Raw genomic sequence first — 21,731 nt, 5'->3', positions numbered from 1 at the left:
TTATTGAGTCAGTGTGTTCACTGTTACACAACATCTTATGTCGTACTCAATCTTTTGTACGTACTCTGCATACGGACTCGGAAGGTTTGTTTCTCCCACTTATCTTCTTGAAACTCGTGATTCAAGATTTTTCTTCATTCCTCAAGAATCAAATTTCTTTGATTGCCTCTTTGAATCGAAGATTCTAACTCTTGCGTGCTTTTAATCCGTCGATGGATTTCTGAAGCATGCCTATGGACATAACTTGATTGGAAGAATCTTATTCTTCTTGTCTAGTTTCGGGAAACATGAATGTTTCCATCCTTCTCAGTTTTCTACTTTGGAAAACCAATTTAGGTCTTCCGTTGACTTAAATTATCAAGCTTCATGTCTTGACGAGATATGGATTCCATGATGATTTTGACTTCTAGCCAAAATCTAGAGTCAGTTTCCATTTCTGCGCAGGTCTTTTTTCTCTTCAGAAATAACCTCTATTTTCCGAGTCTTTGAGATTTGACCTTTTAGGGATTTTGAACAACAATTTGGAATTTTCTCAACTACTTCGAGATATTCCTTTAGAGACACTTTCACTTGCTTTGAGAGTTCTCCTGCGAATGACATTCGCTTTTGTGCGGTGGGTTTATAAGATGATCTCTTTAACCTTTCCTTATCGGGGGAGCCGCAGTTTGTTGCTCTTGGTCGAATTTAATCGTCTTGTACAAGTTCCATGATCGTTCTTCATGATTTTTCTCATGATCGAATTAAATCGACTTGTACTTTTCTCCCACTTATTCTTGTAATAATTAGTACTTTTCTCCCAGACAACTAGGTGGGCTAATTATTAGAAGAATACTATCATGAGCAACAAACACTTTGTTTTCTTGATTGGTTGTGGAAGAAGCCCAAATTTCTTTCAAAAGAAATTGCGTCAGATATTAGCTAGTTTTGTAACGCTTTTACAAGTTTTAGCCTTAGACGGACTTTGGTAAGTGTGAAAACAATCGTTTCTAGAATATATCCCAAAATATTCGGAAGACTGCTTAAACCCATCATTGATCGAATCATGCATAGCAGTGTTCGATTACTCCCACTGAATCCACCATCCGTCGGATGTGTTCCATGGAGCAGAGTTGGGAAACTATTTCTCAACTCCTTTGATGGTTATCAAGTGTTTGACTCAAGTTTTCACTATCCTGTCAAAGTGACTCTTTACTTCGATTTTTACTTTGTTTGAACCTTTCAAACATTCCGACTCACACTTTGTGATTTGTACGTTTCCATACTTCATGAAGTTTGTCGGAGTACGTATTGAAGTATCTCTCGTTAGCTTCTGCAAGTAAACTTATAGGTCTGCATAATACCGTATGAGTCCTAATAGGTTACCGGTCTTATGCCCTTTTGAAAGGGTGACTTTATCAATTAGTCCTCAAGACCTAATCGACAGTGCTGAAGTTGATGAGTTTGAATCTCTTGATATCAACCATTATCAATGTTAACCTTTAGTTAATTTACCACTGGTTTAAAACATCAGATGTTTCTAGAAGAACAAAATAATTATTATTAAGTTCTAAGTTAGATCAGTGTCTAAGAGAAGACTTCGATCCCTTTCAGCATCCTTAGCATTACTGCTTCTGCTCCCTCTTGGATCTTTACTTCTTTTAGTGAAGTATGTGATTCCCTTAAGCTTTAACGAGCCGCTCATCTGGTCTTAAAATTACCTGATGAAGGAATTTTACGATACTTGTTTAACTTTGTTAATAAGGATATGGAACCGGAATTCATAATTCCATTCCTTTTGTATTCCAGGTGCTAAGGGTAGTTTCCTTTTAAATGGTCTAGCCATTATTTGGAAACATTGACAGTAATGAGGAATACTCTTGATCATGTACTCGGCAACTGCTTTTCTTTGATCAAATGTTTGTCTCACTTGATTGACCCTTTGCCCTTTTGAATCTCAAGAGCTCTTTCTTAGATTCTTTGTACCAAATCTCAAGAACTTTTCTTAGATTGGATATTCTCGTATGTTCTGCTCAGTTTGTTCGTGACAACCTGAGTGACTCATTTAAGGTCTTATCTATCTTTTTTCAATCGATATTGAATTTGGGTGATAGATGTGTTCTGTTGTCTTCCCTTAGGATGACTTTCAGATTGCCTTGGAGGTCTCGTACCTCCCCATTTATGACTTCTGTAGGAATTTCTTCCTCAGTTTGTCTTAATGGTCGGGCTAGCATCCATTGCTCTTTCAAAGAGAATGTTGTACGATCGCTTGCAAAAGGCTTTTGACCTTCTCTTATATGAGTCAACATTGGGATTGGGTATTCTAGTGACCTTCCTTTTGAATCTGAGAACTACTCTCGGATTCATCTTCCATTCTAGGAAGTGGATCAACACCTTCCTTAGGTGTAGGGGTGGGATTTTGGCCCGGAAATCCGGAACCCGCCCACGATCGTCCGAGTCCGAAGGGTCTGTGACCGTCCGATGCCCGAATCGGTCCGTACCCGCCCGACCGAAAGATCTTAAGCGGACGGACGCGGGCATAGGTCTTTACCCGGTGGTCCGACCGAGTCCGCCCACTTATATCGTCCGCCCGACCGAACCCGTCCACACCCGTCCGTTTATCCTACCCGTTATACCCGCCCGCCTATATGATTGATTTTAAGCCTTTAGATTTGTAGAGTTAGCTACAACCATTAGATTTCAAGAGTAAAAATAAATAACCCTATAAATCACTTTTTTTAATCTTGTCTTCGTCGTTCTACTTCTCTAGTCTCTATCTCCTCCAAAATCTCGGTATCTCATCAATAACCCGAGAATCCACAATAAACCGATCATAATCCATGAGAAGAAGCATAGAAACCGATCATAATCCATGAGAAATCTCAATGCTTATCTTGCGATTGTGAATTCATTTACTTTGTAGAATTGAAAAGTGAGAGTTTTAGAAAGTTGTATTTAGCGACTAAACATTTTTAATTTCGAATAAAAGTTTCTTTATTTGTTCATTAGTGACCGGTGTCCGCCCGATCGACACCCGGTTTGCCCGACTATCAAAACGGTCACGGACGGGCACTTTGTTGGAGAAAAATCTGAAATGTCCGCCCGTTGTCCGGATGTCCGAGTGGACACTTAGGACTCGTGTCCGTTCCGCCCGGACCTGTTGAGTTAGTGTCCGTTTCCCGCCCGTCCGGACCAATTCCCACCCCTATTTAGGTGCGGTTTAAAGTTGATCGTTTTCTAGTGTCATCTTTAAAAACTACATAAAGAAATGGCAAAGTTTTAAAACTCGTTATCGTTTTTGAAAACATTATTCAATAAAAATCGTCCCCGATTGAATAAGTGATTCCAGGACCCCAGTTCTTCGGAGTAAAGCGGACGAAGGCCCTACCCTTTGACCCCGTCGTTCCGGGTGAGTGAACTACTTCACTGCTCATACCTTATGACTCTTGGTTGATAGATTTCATTAATGAATGACTAATCTATCCTTTTGCCTCGAGTATCCAAGACTCTCTTGCTGATCTCGTTGAGTAGAATCATTTAGACGTGTAGGCCTCTTCTATAGACCTACCCGCATTGTCCCAAGGTAGAGGAGTTACTCTGCGAAGGCTGACCCACCTTCCTCGAACAAGGGCGCAACGAGTGTCTTAATCTGGATAGGCGATTACTCAAGATTACGTTTTGGGGACTTTTACGCTAGTTGATGAGCCATGAAAATGTCTCATCTGAATCTTTTAACTTGAACGAGTTAGTCCAGTTCGAGCAGTTACTCTGATGATTTGTTTGATTTTCTTTCTCAGGTGTCTTTTATGCAATTGAGCACGGAAAATGGTTAAAAACGAGAGAAAGACGAACAAAAGGGTAGTTTGGTCATTTGGGGATTCCGGTATTTTAACCAATGTTGATGTCGGGTAAAAAGTAGAGTCCAAGACGAGCCCGTGGGTGAAAACGGAAGTCAAAATGGAGTCCGGATGGAGAAACTAGAGCGGGTCAAAGTTTGAGTCAATTCAGTTGACTAAAGTCACATATACCGATCAATGACATGTGTACAGAGCTGATGGTGTTCGGGATATATTCTGGCCCAATGGGACGGCGCTCGGGATTTTTGTTGGGCCCCAGCTATGGTGTAACTCAAGCCATGATGTCACCGTGTACTAGCAGGAATCTAACGGCTGGTATGATTTTCACTCACGTGGCTATATCTTGGCTTGCGTTTCAACTTATTAGGATAAACCGAGAAGCACCCTATCAAGCCTTATTACCAGCACAAAAAATGGTAACACGTGATTAGTATCTTTCTGTTTAGAGAAAGAGATATCTCCCTCCCATTTTTTCTCTTTCTTTCTAACATTTGAAAAATAAAGAAACCGAGTATAGAAAAGAGAATTCTCTAATCAGAGAAGGTTTCTGAAATAGAAATTTAGAGAGAGAAACTAGAGATGGAAAGATTATTTTGAAGAAAGAAAAAAAATGTGAAGATAATATATTAATGATGGAAGATTTGAAAGGGATTTCTTATTGTTAGAGAGAGCTGGAGCTGCTGTATTTAGGTGATCTTCTTTGCCTTCTTAGACATATGGAGAGAAATATTCACAGATTCGACTGAGGTATTTTTAGAGTGAAGATTATACAAATCTAATGAGAAATTGAAGAAGATTGGGAGATTTTATGTGATTGATATGAATCAATACATTTGCCAAGAGAAAGTGAGTATTTTCCTTCTTTCTTGGACAATGATTGATTATAGACAGAGTTGCTCGGATTTGAAAGGATATATTCAGAGATTGAGGAGTGTAAGAAATTCTCAAACCCTATTTTATTCCAATCGATTCTAAATTGTGATTACAACTTGTATTTATACTAGTAATGAAGAAGAAGAAGGAGAGAAAGAGAAGATCTGTTATTATAACAGAATTAGTTATAATAACAGATTTAGTTTTAACAAACTAAAACAGTTTAGTAACTAATCTTATTGTTTACTATTTCAGCTAGCTGACTCGTGAGTGCTTTGAGACAAATATGATTTGCTGACTTGTGGCTGCCTTCAGACACGAACTGACTTTGACCAAGAGGACCACGACCAGGGCTTGACTTATAGTCAAGATGTATTGACTAGTCCACATATAAAAGGATGAGTTAAAAAACCCTAACTTATTTCTCTTCTGTTCGAAACCCTAGCCTTTGTACTGTGCGAAACTTTCCTTCTCTTCTGTTCAAAACCCTAGCACCTTCTTCATGTAATAGCTACTGTTAACAGCCCCCCTCAAACTCATGGTGAAGATGAAAGATGATCCATGAGTTTGCTTCGTAATCGAGCAAAAACTTCAAGCGATAACCCTTTTGTAAAGATATCCGCGAGCTGTTCTGTTGTGGAAACATGAAGAACTTGAACCGATCCATCAGCCACTAGATCTCGAACATAATGAAAGTCAACCTCAATATGTTTGGTGCGAGCATGGAAAATGGGATTCGAAGCGAGGTATTTTGCACTTATGTTGTCACAGAACAACTGAAAGGGCTTTTGTAATGAACACTTGAGTTCATTCATCAGGTATGAAACCCAAACTAATTCTGTGGCTGTGGTAGATAAAGATTTATACTCTGCTTCTGTAGATGATTTCGCAACAGTTGCATGTTTCTTAGAACTCTATGATATTAGATTAGAACCGAGAAAAACACAGAAACCACCTGTAGACTTTCGAGAGTCTGGACAACCAGCCCAGTCTGAGTCTGAGTAAGCAGTGAGTTGAGTAATATTGCTAGGGGATAATCGAATACCAGATCCCACAGACCCTTTTAAGTATCTCAAAATCTTTTTGACTAGAACCAGATGAGAAGAAGTGGGTTTATGCATAAACTGAGCTGTATAGTTTACTGCATATGAAATATCTGGTCTTGTTAAGGTTAGGTACTGAAGAGCACCAACCAAACTCCTATACCCAGTAGGGCTAGGTAGCTCATCACCATCTGAAATTGAGAGTCTTTGACCACTAGAAACAGGTAGCTTAGATGGTTTTGAATCTAGTAAAGATGCCTTTTGAAGAAGTTGTAAAGTATATTTTTGTTGGGTTAATAGTATACCTGGTTTAGCAGACCCTTGAGAGACCTCAATACCCAAAAAGTAAGCCAGAGGTCCTAAGTCCTTCATCTTGAATGTACCACTAAGATCACTGATTAACTTGTTGATGAGAGGCAGTGAGCTGCCTGTGAGAATAATGTCATCAACATACAATAACAGTACTATCATCTCTGGATCTTTATGAAGTATGAACATTGAATGATCTGTTTTACTCTTATGAAAACCATAATGATAGAGAAAGGTGGCAAATGTATTGAACCATGCCCTAGGAGCCTGTTTAAGGCCATATAAGGCTTTATGAAGGTGACAAACATAAGATTCTTTATCTGGTTGTACAAAACCAGGAGGCTGAACCATAAACACTGCCTCATCCAAAATTCCATGAAGGAATGCATTTGACACATCTAACTGTCTTATATGCCATGATTTTGTTACTGCCAAAGAGAGAATCAATCTTATAGTAGTAGCCTTGACAACAGGACTAAATGTCTCTGAGAAATCCACACCTTCTTGTTGATGGAATCCTTTTGCAACTAATCTTGCTTTATATCTTTCAATAGTACCATCACTTTTCTGTTTGAGCTTGTATACCCATTTGCAGCCTAATACATTCATTGAACTTTGATATGGAACTAATGACCAAGTTTTATTTTCCTGCAATGCCATATATTCTTCTTGCATAGCCTGACACCATTCTTTCTGTTTGGCTGCCTCTTTATATGTGGTTGGTTCAGTAGGTAGTTTTAGAATGGAAAGATAGGCTACATTGAGGGTGTGAGATGATGAGTAGTGAGCCACAAAGTCAGTGGGTAGATTTTTTTGCTTGATAATACTATTTCTACCTCTAGTTATTATGTGCTCAGTTTGTGGTTGAATTTGAGAGATAGCTGGTGTACTAACAGTATTGTTAGGTGTCCCTATCTCATGAGCAGACAACTCCCTTGAGTTTGAATTAGCTGGTGAGCTAGTACTAGGACTAGATGTACCTAATTCAGGCTGTAAGGACTGAGTAGTGATAAGAGAGGGCAGAGGTAATGAAATGAAAGGCTCTGAACTCTGATCACAACTAGACTTGTTCTTATGGATGTTGGTGTATGGAAAACTACCTTCATCAAAAGTAACATGTCTAGAAATGTATAGTCTTTTGGTGGTAGGATCAAAGCACCTATAACCCTTGTGCTCATTGCTATACCCCAAAAAGACACATTTAACACTCTTAGGACTGAGCTTATCTTTTCTAAGCTCACCTAAATGAGGATAACAAGCACACCCAAAGATTCTCAAGTTGGAATAATCAGGAACAACATGAAACAATACTTCAAATGGTGACATACCTTGAAGAGTTGGTGTAGGCAGTCTGTTTATGATATAGACAGCAGTATTGAATGCATCAAACCAAAGAGACTTAGGTAAAGAGCAATGAAAAGACAGAGTATTTCCTAACTCTGTTATGTGTCTATGTTTTCTTTCTGCCTTCCCATTCTATTGGGGAGTATATGGGCAAGAACTCCTAAAGATAATACCATTAGAGTCTAAGAAATATCCGAAATCCCCTTTCTGTAATTTAGGGGCTCCATCAGATTGAAAATAAACAATCTTTACCTTGAGTAGATTCTCATTTGTGGATTTGAAGTGTTGAAAACACTTGATACTGTCAGACCTTTAACTTCATAGCATAAATCCAACTATACTTGCTGAAATCATCCAAGAATAAGATATAATATCTAGCACCATTTGAGGTAGTAATAGGAGAAGGCCCCATATATCACAGTGAACTAAATGAAGAGGTGTATTAGTGGTGGTATGAGATGTGTCAAAAGGTAAACATTTACTCTTTCCTAGTTCACATGAGTTACAAAATGACTTGTCACTGTTTGTAGATAGCTGAATTTCATTTTCTTTATGAAGTTGTTTCACAATACCATGATGAGAATGGCCTAATCTAACATGCCAGGTATCAAAAGTTGTAGCAGTTTGTGTCATATGTGCTTCTATTGATCTATGTGGAATCATATTCTGTTTTACCTCTATAGGATATAGACTATTTTTAACTGGCCCTTCAGCTAGGATCTTTTTGGACCAAATATCCTTAATACTATATCCCCAAGGCATAAACTCTACTGAAACAGAATTATCCTTAGTGAATTTTGAGATGGATAATAGATTTCTTTTGAGATTAGGCACACATAGGACTTTATTGAGATCAAAGACACAATTAGAAGTTGATAATTTTGATGTACCTGTACTTGCAATTGGTAAAAATTTACCACTTCCCACCATAACTGCTTCAGTTCCTTGATAAAGTTGAGGAGATAATATATTTTCAGAAGTATGAGTCATATGACTACTGGCTCCTGTGTCAGCCAGCCAAGACTGTTCTTTGATAGCAGTAGTATTGGACAGATTACTAGTTGTATAGCATGTTTCAGTTGATAGTTCCATGTCTATATTAAAATTTTCACAAACATGAAACTCATCTGCATTCTCATCAGAAACTATAGCTGTATGACATTCTTGGAACTCATCATCTTCATCACTAAAAGTATGATTTTGAACTGCTGCATTGTTACATTCTAGCAATGATTCTTCCTCATATGGATAGGACTTAGAATCATGTTGTATATTTTCAGCATCTTGAGTTATTTGTTGAATATCTTCAGTATGATATCCATTTTGGGATTTATGTTGCCTATACCTAAAATAGCATACTCCAGCAGCATGACCCCATCTTTTACAGATCCCACATGGTACTGTAGAGAAATCAAAGTCTTCTGCTTTTTTATTTCTATATTGATTATTTGAAGTATTTAGAACAGTACCTTCTTTCTTAATAAGAGCTTGATTCTTATAGAAAGTAGGAGAGGGTTTTTGTTTCTGCCCTTGTCTATATCCTGATCTATTAACATAATAGACTTCATGAGCAGAATCTTTGGTAGATAACCATTGCTCATGCTGACCAAGCCTTGATTTAAGTTGGGCTAAAGAGAGAGATTCATTATTAGCCCTTAAGGCTATAACAAATTGGTCATATTCTGAAGATAGACCATGAATAGCTATTCTAACTAGCTCAGACTCAGACTCTATCATGAACAGACAAAAGTGAATCAGAAATAAGCTTGATTTCTCTAAGATATTCAGCTATAGAGGCATCACCTTTTTTAATGTTTTGAAGTTTTCTTCTAAGTTGATCTTTCCTTGATTCTAAACCTTCATTGTTGGTGAGATCAAGGTAATTCCATATCTCTTGAGCAGATTGAAGACCATAAATGTCAAAATAGATTGACTTTGACAGTGTACTTTTGAGATAAGACTTGACAAAACTTTCCTTTGTCCTCCATTGCTGATAATCTGGATTTATCTGTTCAACTCCATGAATAACTTTCAATTGAGGTGGTTCTTCAATGGAACCATTAACAAAACCTATGAGTTCATAGGTATTAAGCATTGTCTCGACTTGGTCTCTCCACATGAGATAGTTGGAATCATCCAACTTTTCAGTAATGAAGCTGGTTACTACTGAAATTGGAGGAAGATTGCTTTGAGTTGCGGAAGCCATGAAAAGGCCTGAAAAAACAGTAAGTTTTCTGTGATAATCACTGAGATTTTGATGATTTTTGTGTTGTAGTAACGAATTTTAACTTGAAATGTTTGATTTTGCGAGATGTTTGATCTTAATGTTGAGATTGTTGTTGAGTTTGGGAGAAAACTTGATGAAGATCTAGCCTGGAAGTTGATACCATGTAAGAAATTCTCAAACCCTATTTTATTCCAATCAATTCTAAATTGTGATTACAACTTGTATTTATACTAGTAATGAAGAAGAAGAAGGAGAGAAAGAGAAGATTTGTTATTATAACAGAATTAGTTATAATAACAGATTTAGTTTTAACAAACTAAAACAGTTTAGTAACTAATCTTATTGTTTACTATTTCAGCTAGCTGACTCGTGAGTGCTTTCAGACAAATATGATTTGCTGACTTGTGGCTGCCTTCAGACACGAACTGACTTTGACCAAGAGGACCACGACCAGGGCTTGACTTATAGTCAAGATGTATTGCCTGGTCCACATATAAAAGGATGAGTTAGAAAACCCTAACTCATTTCTCTTCTGTTCGAAACCCTAGCATCTGTACTGTGCGAAACTTTCCTTCTCTTCTGTTCAAAACCCTAGCACCTTCTTCATGTAATAGCTACTGTTAACAAGGAGGAAATCACCAGCTGGAACAGGGTTCATCACAGTAGAGAGATTGAGAAAGGGATTTGAAGATTATATTGTTGTGACAATCAAAGATGAAATGGGAGAGAGGAAGTATTCGTTTTGACAGAGAGGTGAAATCAGGGGGAAGATATTTTCTCTCTCTAGAAATTTAAACAGAGAGAGACAGCCACTGGTATGGGAATTTTCGATTTTTCTTCCTCCACCTCTATAAAACAGGGATCTCATCCTGGAGGAGGGGATCTCTCATCTTAGGACAGAAAAAACAGAACTACAGAGTGTTATTATTCATCTTAGTTTCTTCTTCTTTTCTTGTGAGAGTGAAAAGAGAGAAATTGTAGAGGTTATGTAATACTTATCACAAATCATATCACATTATCATCTTTCTTCTTCTTTTTTGTTTTGTTTCTTGTAGTGAGAGAGAGGGAGAAACAGAGAGAGAGAGAGTGAGAGAGAGAGAGAGAGAGAGCGAGAGAGAGAGAGATTTTTGTAGTGAGAGGAAGGGAGAAACAGAGATATTTGATAAATTGTTATGATTTGTTATTGAAGAAGCTATTGTTAATCATCTCACTTGAATCATCATCTTCATTGTTTTCATCTCGGTTAAAACAGTGAAAGAAATCAGATAAGGACCTGTTTGGTAAAGGAAGGTTGTTTCAGGGAAAATTATTCTCCTCAGGGGTGTGTTTGGTTGCTCTGAGAAAATGATTTTCAGTAAGATTTTCAGCATTCTAAATCATGTGTGCCTATGTCCATTTAATTTCGAATCTTGATTTCGGTTCAAGCATGAGTAGCTAAGTTCCTTTAGTCTAGGGTCTTGATGAAGTTATAGTTTTACACGAATATTAATTTATTATCTTAATAGGTTGATAGACAAGTCATTGATTTTTGATAACTATTCATAATTTCTTCTTCGATTATATTTCCGAGTTGATTAGTCATATTTAGATGAGTATCTTTAATGACCAATACTTCTTAGTTAATAGGAGAACTTCGAAAATGTGTCTAAAGCTTTCATTACCTATGCTTCATACATCTTGATTCGTCATATTTAGGTTAGGTTCTTTAATGGCGAATAATTGATAGTTGATAGGCAATAGTTAGAGTCGTAGAAAATCGATTGAGGTGAGTCAAGGAAAAATTGAGATTTGAGTAAATATTTGTGTTTGATTATAATGGATTCTGAACCCTAGGCTTCTCCCCCATTTCACTATCGTATTTTCCTCCGTTTTTGTTTTAACCAACTTTACTATTTTATTTCATCATCACAGAAAAAAAAAAATCAATTTCAAAAGAAACCTATTAGTTATAGGATTTAGAATAGATTGACTTAGTCTCTGAGGAACGAACCGGTCTTACCGGAACTATCACTTGACCCCCGGATACTTGCGGGTGGAGACCTTTTAAGGAAACTTTCTAGGCCCATCACTAGTCTGGCGTTTGTTATAGTGAACTATTTAGCCTAACTAACATCCATGACATAAAGCGTAAATAAGTAAGTAAATGCGCGCGAGAAAGTAAATCAAGCAGACATGGATCCTAGTATGGCCCCTAACCTAGAAGATCTAATCTCCTTGGTTTTCTTCTTGTTTCGCCTTTTGGTTCGTCTTAGATCGCCATCTTTGAACCTCCATTGATTTCTCCCACTCGCCTTTGGATTTCATCCTCGAGTTTCTTCAATGGACTCATAGACCCTAAACTCTAATTACAAGACTCTAACGATTCGCAGATCGTATAAACTTGAAATTAAAATTAATTACAAAGCATGCACCCATCCGTGCTTAAAACAAGAATAAGAAATAAATCTATGGCCATACTAATTTCCCGCATTCACATCACATGCATTCATATGATATATTAAGGCTAAGAATTATATATGCATGATTATCTTGGGAGACACTTTTGTCGACATCACATGTCACATTACGGACCTTAAGTCTAAATTCGAAGAATTCAACTAATGGTGCGTTCCGGTTTTATCTTTTATGATTTCTAAAATTAACTTCAAGAAAAACTCTGTTTCGGGTTTTAAAAAGCTCGGGTCAATTTCGGAAAAATATTGGTTCGATTCTTAATGATTTCATAAATCAATTTAAAGAGAAATCCGTTTTTGGCCTTCTGGATGGCCCAGATTAATTTTGGATTTATTTGGTTAGAATCGGAAGAAATTTTGGCAAAAACTCCCACTCGAATGATGGTCCCTTTTCGTGGTCCGAAAAGCCTCGAAAAAGCTCGGGACAAGTCCTAGACAAGTCCCGGCCCAAGCCCACAAAAGGGCTCGGACAAGGTCCGGACATAGCACGGCCCATAGGGCCGGCATGTCCCGGTCGAGGCCTATCAAGGCCTGGGCTCGTCCTGGCCAGTGCCAGGACGCTAGTCCATGTACCAGACACGTCTGGTGCTGGACCGGACCAGCACTAGGTGTCTCGGACTAGACCAGCACTAGGTGTCTCGGACTAGTCCGAGACACCCAGAACCTCTCAGACGCGTCTTGGAGACGCGTCTGGTCGAGAGCTCTGGACGCGTCCTAGATGCGTCCAGGAAGCTACCAGTGCAGCCTCTGGTCGCGTCTCCAAGACGCGTCCAGATGCTTCCATCGCAGCTGGTGGTCGGGTCCTGGACTCGACCTGGACGCGTCTCCAAGACGCGTCCAGTAGCAATCTGGTTGCAGCTGCTGGACGCGTCTCCTGGACGCGACCAGCAGCTTCTGGCCGGACACTAGGGTTTCCAAAACCCTAGTTTCCAAAAAAAAAAATATTTTGTTGTTGTGCAAATTACTTCGCAATTCGACGATCGTAGTTGGTTTCTAGCTAAACACTACGACCCCTAAATCAATCGGACTTGATGATCTTCTTCATCAATTGTCCTAGCTGACATATTGCTCGCATTGCCATCTTGATCGAAGGACATCTCCTTCAACTCCTTCACCATTATCTATACAACTGTCGCATCTAAAACAAAAGATTACACATTAAACTGTTTCATATCCATAATTCCACACACAAAAAATAATGTATAGCATCATCAAGATTTAAGTAGAAGCATTGAGCAGCATCAAGGAGCAGCATCACAACACCACATCATCAGGCAACAAGTCGACAACAACAAACAGCAACACTCTAATAGGCAGTTGCAAGAGCAACACATCATCATTTGGTAAGAAAACCCATAGGCCATGTCGCGGACTCCAAATCAACCATCATAAACAGGAAGCGACTCAACTTACCAAATATTGGCAAGGAATCATATCGCGTTATGAGGCTAATTCTAGATCCCACCATCACAAGTCTAAACTAGATTTCTATTTACCATCAGAGTTTAATTCAACTAACCATCACAAACATGAATTATTTACAATCATTTGGTAAGAAATCCTATAGACCATGTTGCGGATTCCGAATCGACCATCATAAACAAAAGCGACTCAATCATCATATCGGGTTATGAGGCTAATTCTAGAGCCCACCATCACAAGTCTAAACTAGATTTCTATTTACCATCAGAATTTAATTCAACTAACCATCACAAACATGAATTATTTATCATCATTTGGTAAGAAATCCTATAGACCATGTTGTGGATTCCGAATCGACCATCATAAACAGAAGCGACTCAATTACCATATCGCGTTATGAGGCTAATTCTAGAGTCACCTTCACAAGTCTAAGCTAGATTTCATTTCACCATCAAAAATTAACAAACATCACATAATCATGCATCCTACTATAAACTCATGCATTTGATTTATCCAAAAAGAAGAATAAACATAATGTGATACTTATAGAGATGTTTGTGATGTAAAAGATGAACCCAATAAAGTTATAAGTACTTAAGTAAAAATGTGATACTGTGAGTTAGGATTTAAGAACTCAAGTTGTGTATGTTGTTCTGCAAAAAAGTAGACAATTAGAAAGTCAGTAGAAGACACAAAAACTAAAGAAAAAATTATACAACATAAAAAACAGAGGATTAGATAAAAACTAAAACAAATCGAAGATTAAGAGAAACAAAAAAATAAAAAAGACTTACATAGTGAGACATTTGAAGTGTTGAAGATACTCCCCTAAAGATGAAGTTAAAGAATAGATTTAGCAAATAATCAAAGATGAAAATGAAAAAAACGAAACAAAAGTACTAAGGTTAGAGAAGATACTTACAAAGATTTCAAGTTCAAGGGGTTCGAAACCTCGAACAGAAAAAGATAATCAATCGACGAACAGTCAAGAACAAGATATAGGGTTTTAGGAAATAGTTATTTAGTCGAGATTCGAGAACAAGAACAGAGATTCAGTCGATTAGAATGAAAATAATAATAAAAGAAGAGTAATAGACTAAGAAGGATAAAAAGATACTTACAGAGATTCAAAGATGAAAGGGGTCGAAATCTCGAAGAGAACAAGTCCGTGAAGATCTTCGACTAAGAGATTCGGTCGGTCAATTAGAATCAGATGTTTAGGCTTTAGGAACTGAAGATCTTCGACCGATTAGGCTTTAGGAACTGAAGAAGAAGAAGAGTTGAGGAGGAAACAAAAAGAGGCAGCAAAGAGAGAGAGGTTCGGTCGATTAGAATGGGTTATTTAGGGTTAGAAGTTTCAATACTCATTTATATATGTTGACCCTATTTATTAATCTAACGGTCTATATCAAAACCCTAGTTAATCTAAGGGACGAAACACATCCGGACAGGCGGACGGTCTTTCGGTTGGGCGGACGCGGGCGGACTGTCGGGTAAGGGTTGCTGCCCGCGTTCGTCCACTTAACTCTTTCCGGTCGGTCAGGTTTTGTTCGAGCCGGTTACCGGGCGTCCGTGGGCGGATCCGGACCTCGGACTAAAATCCCACCCCTAGGCGTGGCAGAGAGAGGTGATGAGATGCAGGAGAAAGGTGATAACTAGTTAACGGACTTATAACGGTAACTGAAAATAGGGTCATCTGTGTATTTTCGATAAAATAGAGGGCTAGGCAGGAAGCTGGTCATAAAATTGGGGGCAATTTAGGAAATAACCAATATAAATGAATATGTTGTTTACCCTCTCGGAATTGATTTATTATCTTTTAGCCCTCAGACGTTAAAATTGGTTACTAGTTAGCACCTTAGTTTTGTAATGTTTTATCTTTTGGGTCTTAACTTTGTAACTCTTTTACTTATAATAGTATTTTTGGCTTCAAAAAAAAATTAGTGGGAGACTTTCTTAAATCTTTAGACCTTTCTGCCGTGTTAATTTAGATAATTCAGTCCTTTCAATGGGCTTAATTCAATTCATTATTATCTCCGTCACAACATCAAAATAATATATGTGTTGATGACGGAGTAGAAAACTCGGGAAGATCTTAGATTTGTGTCTAAAACTTAGGAAATGCGAAACTCACAAAAGAATAAACAAAATACTTAAATTCTTATTGATAAAACTGAATGTATCAAACAACTACTTGATCCTCTGCATATAGCATTAGGGTCTCCTAAACCTAATAAGTTAGGGTTTGTTGAACCTAATCAAATTCGAAAAACAACTTCTAAATAAATTAATTGTAGAATCTCAAGAAAATAGAAAACTGCCTAAAGAAAACTTACTAAAAATAGTAAAAAACAAAAAAAAAATACGTAGAACACTTAAAGTCTATTTTGAGGGCCTAAACTGTGAATTTTGACCCTAAAGTGGGTAGGTTGTCACGTTTGCGGCAACAAATGAAGGGGACGTTATTTCGCACCAACGCTCAAAATTTCGTCAAGTTCGGACACCTGTAGTTTTGGTTTTGGTCGTTTCAGTCACTCGCCTTTATTTTTGGCAACATTGATTTCTTACATGTACTTTTCTGGCCAATTTCTTTTTTTTTTAAAGGTCAACATACTTTATGAAGTATGACTTTGTGTCTCGAACCCTTGACCTATAGGGTGGAAACCAACTTGGTAACCACTCCAACCAAAGGTTTTTGACAATATTTACATGAGATAATTAGATAATTAAAATTCAACAATGAACTTTATATGCAGTACGATGATCGAATTTGTGTGTGTATTATGTGGTGGATTGGTGAAAAGTTTTACGAGTTTGACGGATCATTTCACTCTCTCTACCAATTGTTTACACAAAATTAGCTTTGTGGACCATACTCTCACATAAAGAGGGTTGTGGCATGGTTCCAATGATGATTTGATTTCACCATATGGGCATCGACCTATCACATCGCTTGTGTTTGCTTGTTACTGAATGACTTTTTCTTTGTCGTTATTGTCACAATGGAACACTTATATGAACACGTTTATATATGCTATGGAGATATCTATTTTGACTTAGTAGATCTTAAAATCGTCTATCGAGATCCTAGACAATAGACATTTCGAAATGTCGTTTTTGGTTCTGACTTAACTTATTAGTTTCTTAGATAACAAAACCAAGAAGCGACACCTGCTTCATTCTTGGTCAATCGTTTTAGCTCGGATTTTATCACTTAGTTTTAGTTATTAAAGTTTTGTGTTTTTCAGTATATGAACCCCATTTATTTAGCTATATTAGGACTACGCCCCTAAAAACATTTTCGTTTAGGCGTTAACCCCCAAAGTCCATTTTCCCGTCAAATAGCTGTTATGTGAGGGGCATCAAAAGTCACATGCTCGATCTCTGACCAAAATACCCCTGTCCTAATCCCACGGTCAGAAACATTTTTAGTATATGATCCCATTTATTTAGCTATATATATTAGGACTACACCCCCGACCAAAATACCACTTGGAGCATCAAAAGTCTCTGTTTTATAATTGTTTCTCACAAAAATCTGATCTTGAATCTTCTAATCCTATTTTAAGGAGTTAGTATTCATTTCTTAGACATGGATTTCGAAGAAAAGATGAAATCTTAGAACATTTTGCTAGAGAAGAAATGAAATCCATAATAGAAGTAGAGTAACTGAAGAATAAGGAGAAGCAATCAAAGAAAAAGAAACAGAGAAAGAAAAAGAAGTAGAGGAAGAAGAAGATGAAGAGAGAGAAAGCAATGGGTTTGTTTTGTCTACACCACAAAAAATGTTTTACTTCTAATGAGGTGCAGATCAGATCCATGTCGAAATTCATCTATGTTAAATCGATTTTCAGATTCTCCTTCAACAACTAACCAAGATTCAGAGCAAAACAACAGAGCCCAAATTGACTAAGCGAGAACAAGAAATTGAAGTAACCCCAGATTGAAACCAGAACCCATTTGCTTGGATTCAGCATATCCACAAACGGAGAAAAAATCTGAATTTTGCAGTGAAAATTTTAATAGTAGAAGCATCACTTATTACAAAACTAGTAAAATAAGAGAAGAAGTTGATGGCTGAGAGGAAGAAGATACTGCAGGTTGTGAAGTTGAAGGCTGAGAGGAAGAAGATACTTGAGAAATAGGTGGTCGTGAAGCTACAAGTGGTATTTTGGTCGGGGTAGTCCTAATATAACTAAATAAATGGGGGTCATATACTAAACATGTTTCTAACTCTGGAATTAGGACGGGAGTATTTTGGTCCGAGATCGACCATGTGATTCGCACGCCCCTCACATAACGGCTATTTGACAGGAAAATAAGCTTTGGGAGTTAACCTTAAACGAAAATGTTTTTAGGGGTGTTGTCCTAATATAGCTAAATAAATGGGAGTAATATACTAAAACCCCCTTCATTTTTTTGTGACCTACTTGTGGATGTTATTAGATACTGTATTTTATTCAACTCTTTGAAGACCTAAGGGCAACTCCAATGTGGGGCTCGGGCTCCCAATTTTGGGAGCCCCTGAATTTTGGGAGCCCCGGGGCTTTTCTCAATTCCAACGTCGGGCTCCCAACCGGGGCTCCCAAATCAATATATTATACGTGTGCGAAGCATGTGTGCGAAATTTTGATTTTAAATTTCGACTATGAATTATTAGATTTCGACTATGAATTAAAATGTGATATTATTCGAGAGAGATAATTTCAAAAAGATAAACACAAAAAAAATAAAAAAAATAAAAATTAGAGAAAAATACTTAAAAAAGTAGTATTTAAAATAATAAGAATATTAGAAAAATAAAATTAGTTTAAAAAAAAAAATTTAAAAAAAAAAATAAAGTGGGGTGGATCCCCTAAAAAGGGGATCCACCCCAAATATGGCCGTTGGAGCTCCCAACGGCCATATTTTGGGGGCTGGGAGCCCCCAGCCCGGGCTCCCATTTGGGAGCCAGGGAGCATGGGGCTCCCAGCCCCACCGGGAGCCCAGCCCCGGGGCTCCTGGGTTGGAGCATGTGGGCTGGGGCTCCCAAATTTTGAATTTGGGAGCCCCAGTCCCCCCACATTGGAGTTGCTCTAACAAAGTTAATTTAGTTCGATTTATAGATACTTATGAGGTGTGTATTTGATGTTATTTGTCATCCTTGACGAAGATCTCGTCTGCATCTATGGTTCCCGAAAAATAATTCAAATTTCCAAGAAACATTGAATTAACTCAAGGACTTAAAATATTCATATTATAAGTGAAAAGAATTCAATTAAACATTTCTTTGTTTTCTAATAATACGAATCTTTATTTAGTTTTCAGTTTTATCGTTCTAAACGAGATGGTTCAGATTCATCCCTTTAGTCTTTCTCTGTTACCTTTCTATTCTACTAAATTTGAAAATTGGTTTTGAAATGTTCAAACAACGAGTTTGGTGGAGAAAGACACGGATACATTGATCCAACCCTGTCCATCGGATACATAAAAAAAAGTCAGTCCTATAATTAATAAGAGAAAAAGAGAGAGTTCCCCGATTCTTCCTCTAGCTCAATCAGAACATCCCATTTTGAAACCCTAGCTTCCTGAATTGGAAGCAAAACAATGGAGATCTTCCCCTCCGTTTTCTCCTGACATTTGCTTTTTTATTACAAAGATCCTTGAAAGAAGTACTTCATTTCATACTTTCCCTTCTTTCAGGATCTTTGTTCTTCAAAAATAAAAATCCTAATTTTATTCATATTCAAGATAATTTCCTCCCTCAATTTGGTTCATTTCTTACTCTGTTTTTGTGTTTTTTTCTCCCTAACCGAGTCAACTCGGAATCGTCCGATTCGACATAATGACTCGGCAAGTAATCCTCCATCCTTCAATAACAAACAGGAGACAACCATTACTATCAAGCCAATCACCCGGAGGAAGTCTCCGATTCACCGGAAACCGGTCACAGGGAGGAAGCCGCCGATTCGCCGAGGTAGCAGGAGGAACAGCAGCTGAATGCGCGGCGGTTTGCTGCTGTTGTCCCTGTGGGATAATGAATTTTCTGGTTCTAGCTGTTTACAAAGTTCCAGCAGGATTGTGTAAGAAAGCATTGAAGAACAAGAAGATGAAGAGGATGATGAAGAAGAAAGGGGTTTTGACTCAGAGAAGGAAATGTAAGTGTGGGTATGATGAAACAGAGATTCATATTCATTCTGTTTGTGTTGATGAAGATGATGATGAATTTTGGCCTGAGAGTAATTATAATGAAGAAGATAAATCTGAATATTTGACATCAAATTTGGTTCAAGAAATGGAAAGTGAGATGTGGGATAAGTTTTATAGTAATGGGTTTTGGAGAAATCCTTCTCAGAAAGATTCTGATCAGTAATGATGGGTTTCTTAATTCTTTATCACCATTACTAATGAATGAAGGGGATGGGTCTCTGTGTGTGGGTCTAACTGTAATAACTGTCAAATTGTGCTTAGAATTTGATTTTCATTCAAATGATTGGAGATATTTGGGTTGTAAAATAAAGTTCTATGATGTTCATATGGTATTTCTATTTATTTATTTTATTTGTGTTTTCTAATTAATATTTTTTTTGTGTGTGTGGGTTTAAATTGGTATAATAAGTTAATTATTAATTCTTTCAACAAAAAAAAAGTTAATTATTAATTAGTATTATGGTGTTTAATTAGGGGAAGTGAATTTTCTAAGTTTGTTTGGTATAGTTGTGTTTGATAGCCTTCATTTTTCCGAGATAGAGTGGTTTCTAAAGTTACAAGTTTTTTTTTTTTTTTTTTTGAAGCCACGGGAATCGATTTCCATTCATAAGTGATAAAAATCACATTGTTTACATGGATGTAATTGTTATTTCTCTCTTCCAACTTCATGAGAGTTGCATACCTTTAAATGCAAAGTACCTCATGAATAAGACAGAAATGGGACTAGACTCTGACGAAAAAGATAGAAAAAAGATGAAAAGATCCTAAAGATCACGGATTAAAAGACCCTAAAGGTCACCAAAATAACTGATAATACAATTTAAGAAAACTAATTTACATTCCCGTCACATTCGCCGGAAAACCACCTTTGTCGTCGGAAAACCGCCTTTGTCGTCGGAAAACCGCATTTGTCGTCGGAAAACCGTTCTAAAGTTACAAGTTACTTGCATTATTTAGTTGCAATGTTAATGTCATAGTAGACCGTTAAATCGCTGATTCTTTTCTACAAAATTAAGACCGTTAACTTAAATTGGTGATTCTTTTCTACAAAATTACTTCTACGAACCTTGTAAAGAAAATATAATCACCAAAATAATTGATTTTCTTGCTATCAAACCAAAACAGACAGCAATAACATGACATTGTAGATTTCCCAGATTGGATGTATGGTTTTTTGTAAAAGACTCAAAAGGGGTTAAAATCATTAGAAGATACTAATACAGCGTGAAGAAATAACATAAAGAACATTAAGATTTATGAACTAATAAAGATTTCTGCTCTTTACTTTATTTAAAGATTAAATTATATGAGATCAATCTTTGAGATAACTGATTATGGAGTAAGAATACCACATGAACATTGATTTGGCTCAAATCGTCTGGTCATGACCAATGGGATGGAAGATCAAAGTTTATTCTTTGGGATATCTTGCAATTTTCACTTCAATCAGAGGATCCTACTTACTTAATAAATCAAGTAAGATTTCTTCTGATATCATAACACAAATCCATTGTAGTCCAGCCCGGTTAGGATACCTGGCTTTCACCCAGGCGACCCGGGTTCAAATCCCGGCAATGGAACTTTTTAAGTTTTCATTCTTCTATTTCTTCCCTTTCCCACTAACAGTTTACTTGACACTAATACCAACTTTTGCTGCTTACTCTTTTTACAAGGTTGTGATTGTGGTAAGAATGAAGAATCTATAGGGTTCTATTCTGATTCTGTCTCTTTTCAATCTTGTTTCCTATTTTCTATCTTTAAATAAAAGTTTACGAATATGAGGGAGCTCATCGGGAGAGAGAGAGAGAGAGAGTGCTTGAAATTAAGGAGTCTATTTTCGTATGAGTGGAACATGGTTGCAAGAGTTATATCCTATGGACTAGGCCACTAGGTTTTGTCTATTAGTTGATTTTGAGTTGAAAGTTCCCAAAAGAAATGTGAAGTACAAGAGAATGTTCACATACGAGAGGCATCAGGCGATCTAACCACAAACAACCAGTCGATATTATCTTTCATTAGCCCCTATAGTGTAGTCCAA

At 37.3% G+C, this 21,731-nt stretch overlaps 1 protein-coding gene and 1 non-coding gene across 2 annotated transcripts; both read left to right on the top strand.

The window, feature by feature from the left end:
• Positions 1 to 19,008: 19,008 nt before the first annotated feature.
• Positions 19,009 to 20,047, top strand: LOC147558641 (uncharacterized). The gene has a single exon (XM_086660391.1). The coding sequence runs from the start codon at positions 19,329 to 19,331 to the stop codon at positions 19,854 to 19,856; it is 528 nt and encodes a 175-aa protein (XP_086516517.1). The 5' UTR covers positions 19,009 to 19,328; the 3' UTR covers positions 19,857 to 20,047.
• A 1,152-nt stretch (positions 20,048 to 21,199) lies between these two features.
• TRNAE-UUC (transfer RNA glutamic acid (anticodon UUC)) lies at positions 21,200 to 21,273 on the top strand. The gene has a single exon. It is a non-coding gene; the product is annotated as a tRNA-Glu (tRNA).
• Positions 21,274 to 21,731: the final 458 nt, after the last annotated feature.

Source organism: Eschscholzia californica, unplaced genomic scaffold (genome assembly GCF_041429995.1).
Source record: "Eschscholzia californica isolate CP2 unplaced genomic scaffold, dmEscCali1.0.p SCAF_2, whole genome shotgun sequence".
Taxonomy (NCBI): domain Eukaryota; kingdom Viridiplantae; phylum Streptophyta; class Magnoliopsida; order Ranunculales; family Papaveraceae; genus Eschscholzia; species Eschscholzia californica.
This window is presented reverse-complemented; position numbering and strand designations above follow the sequence as displayed.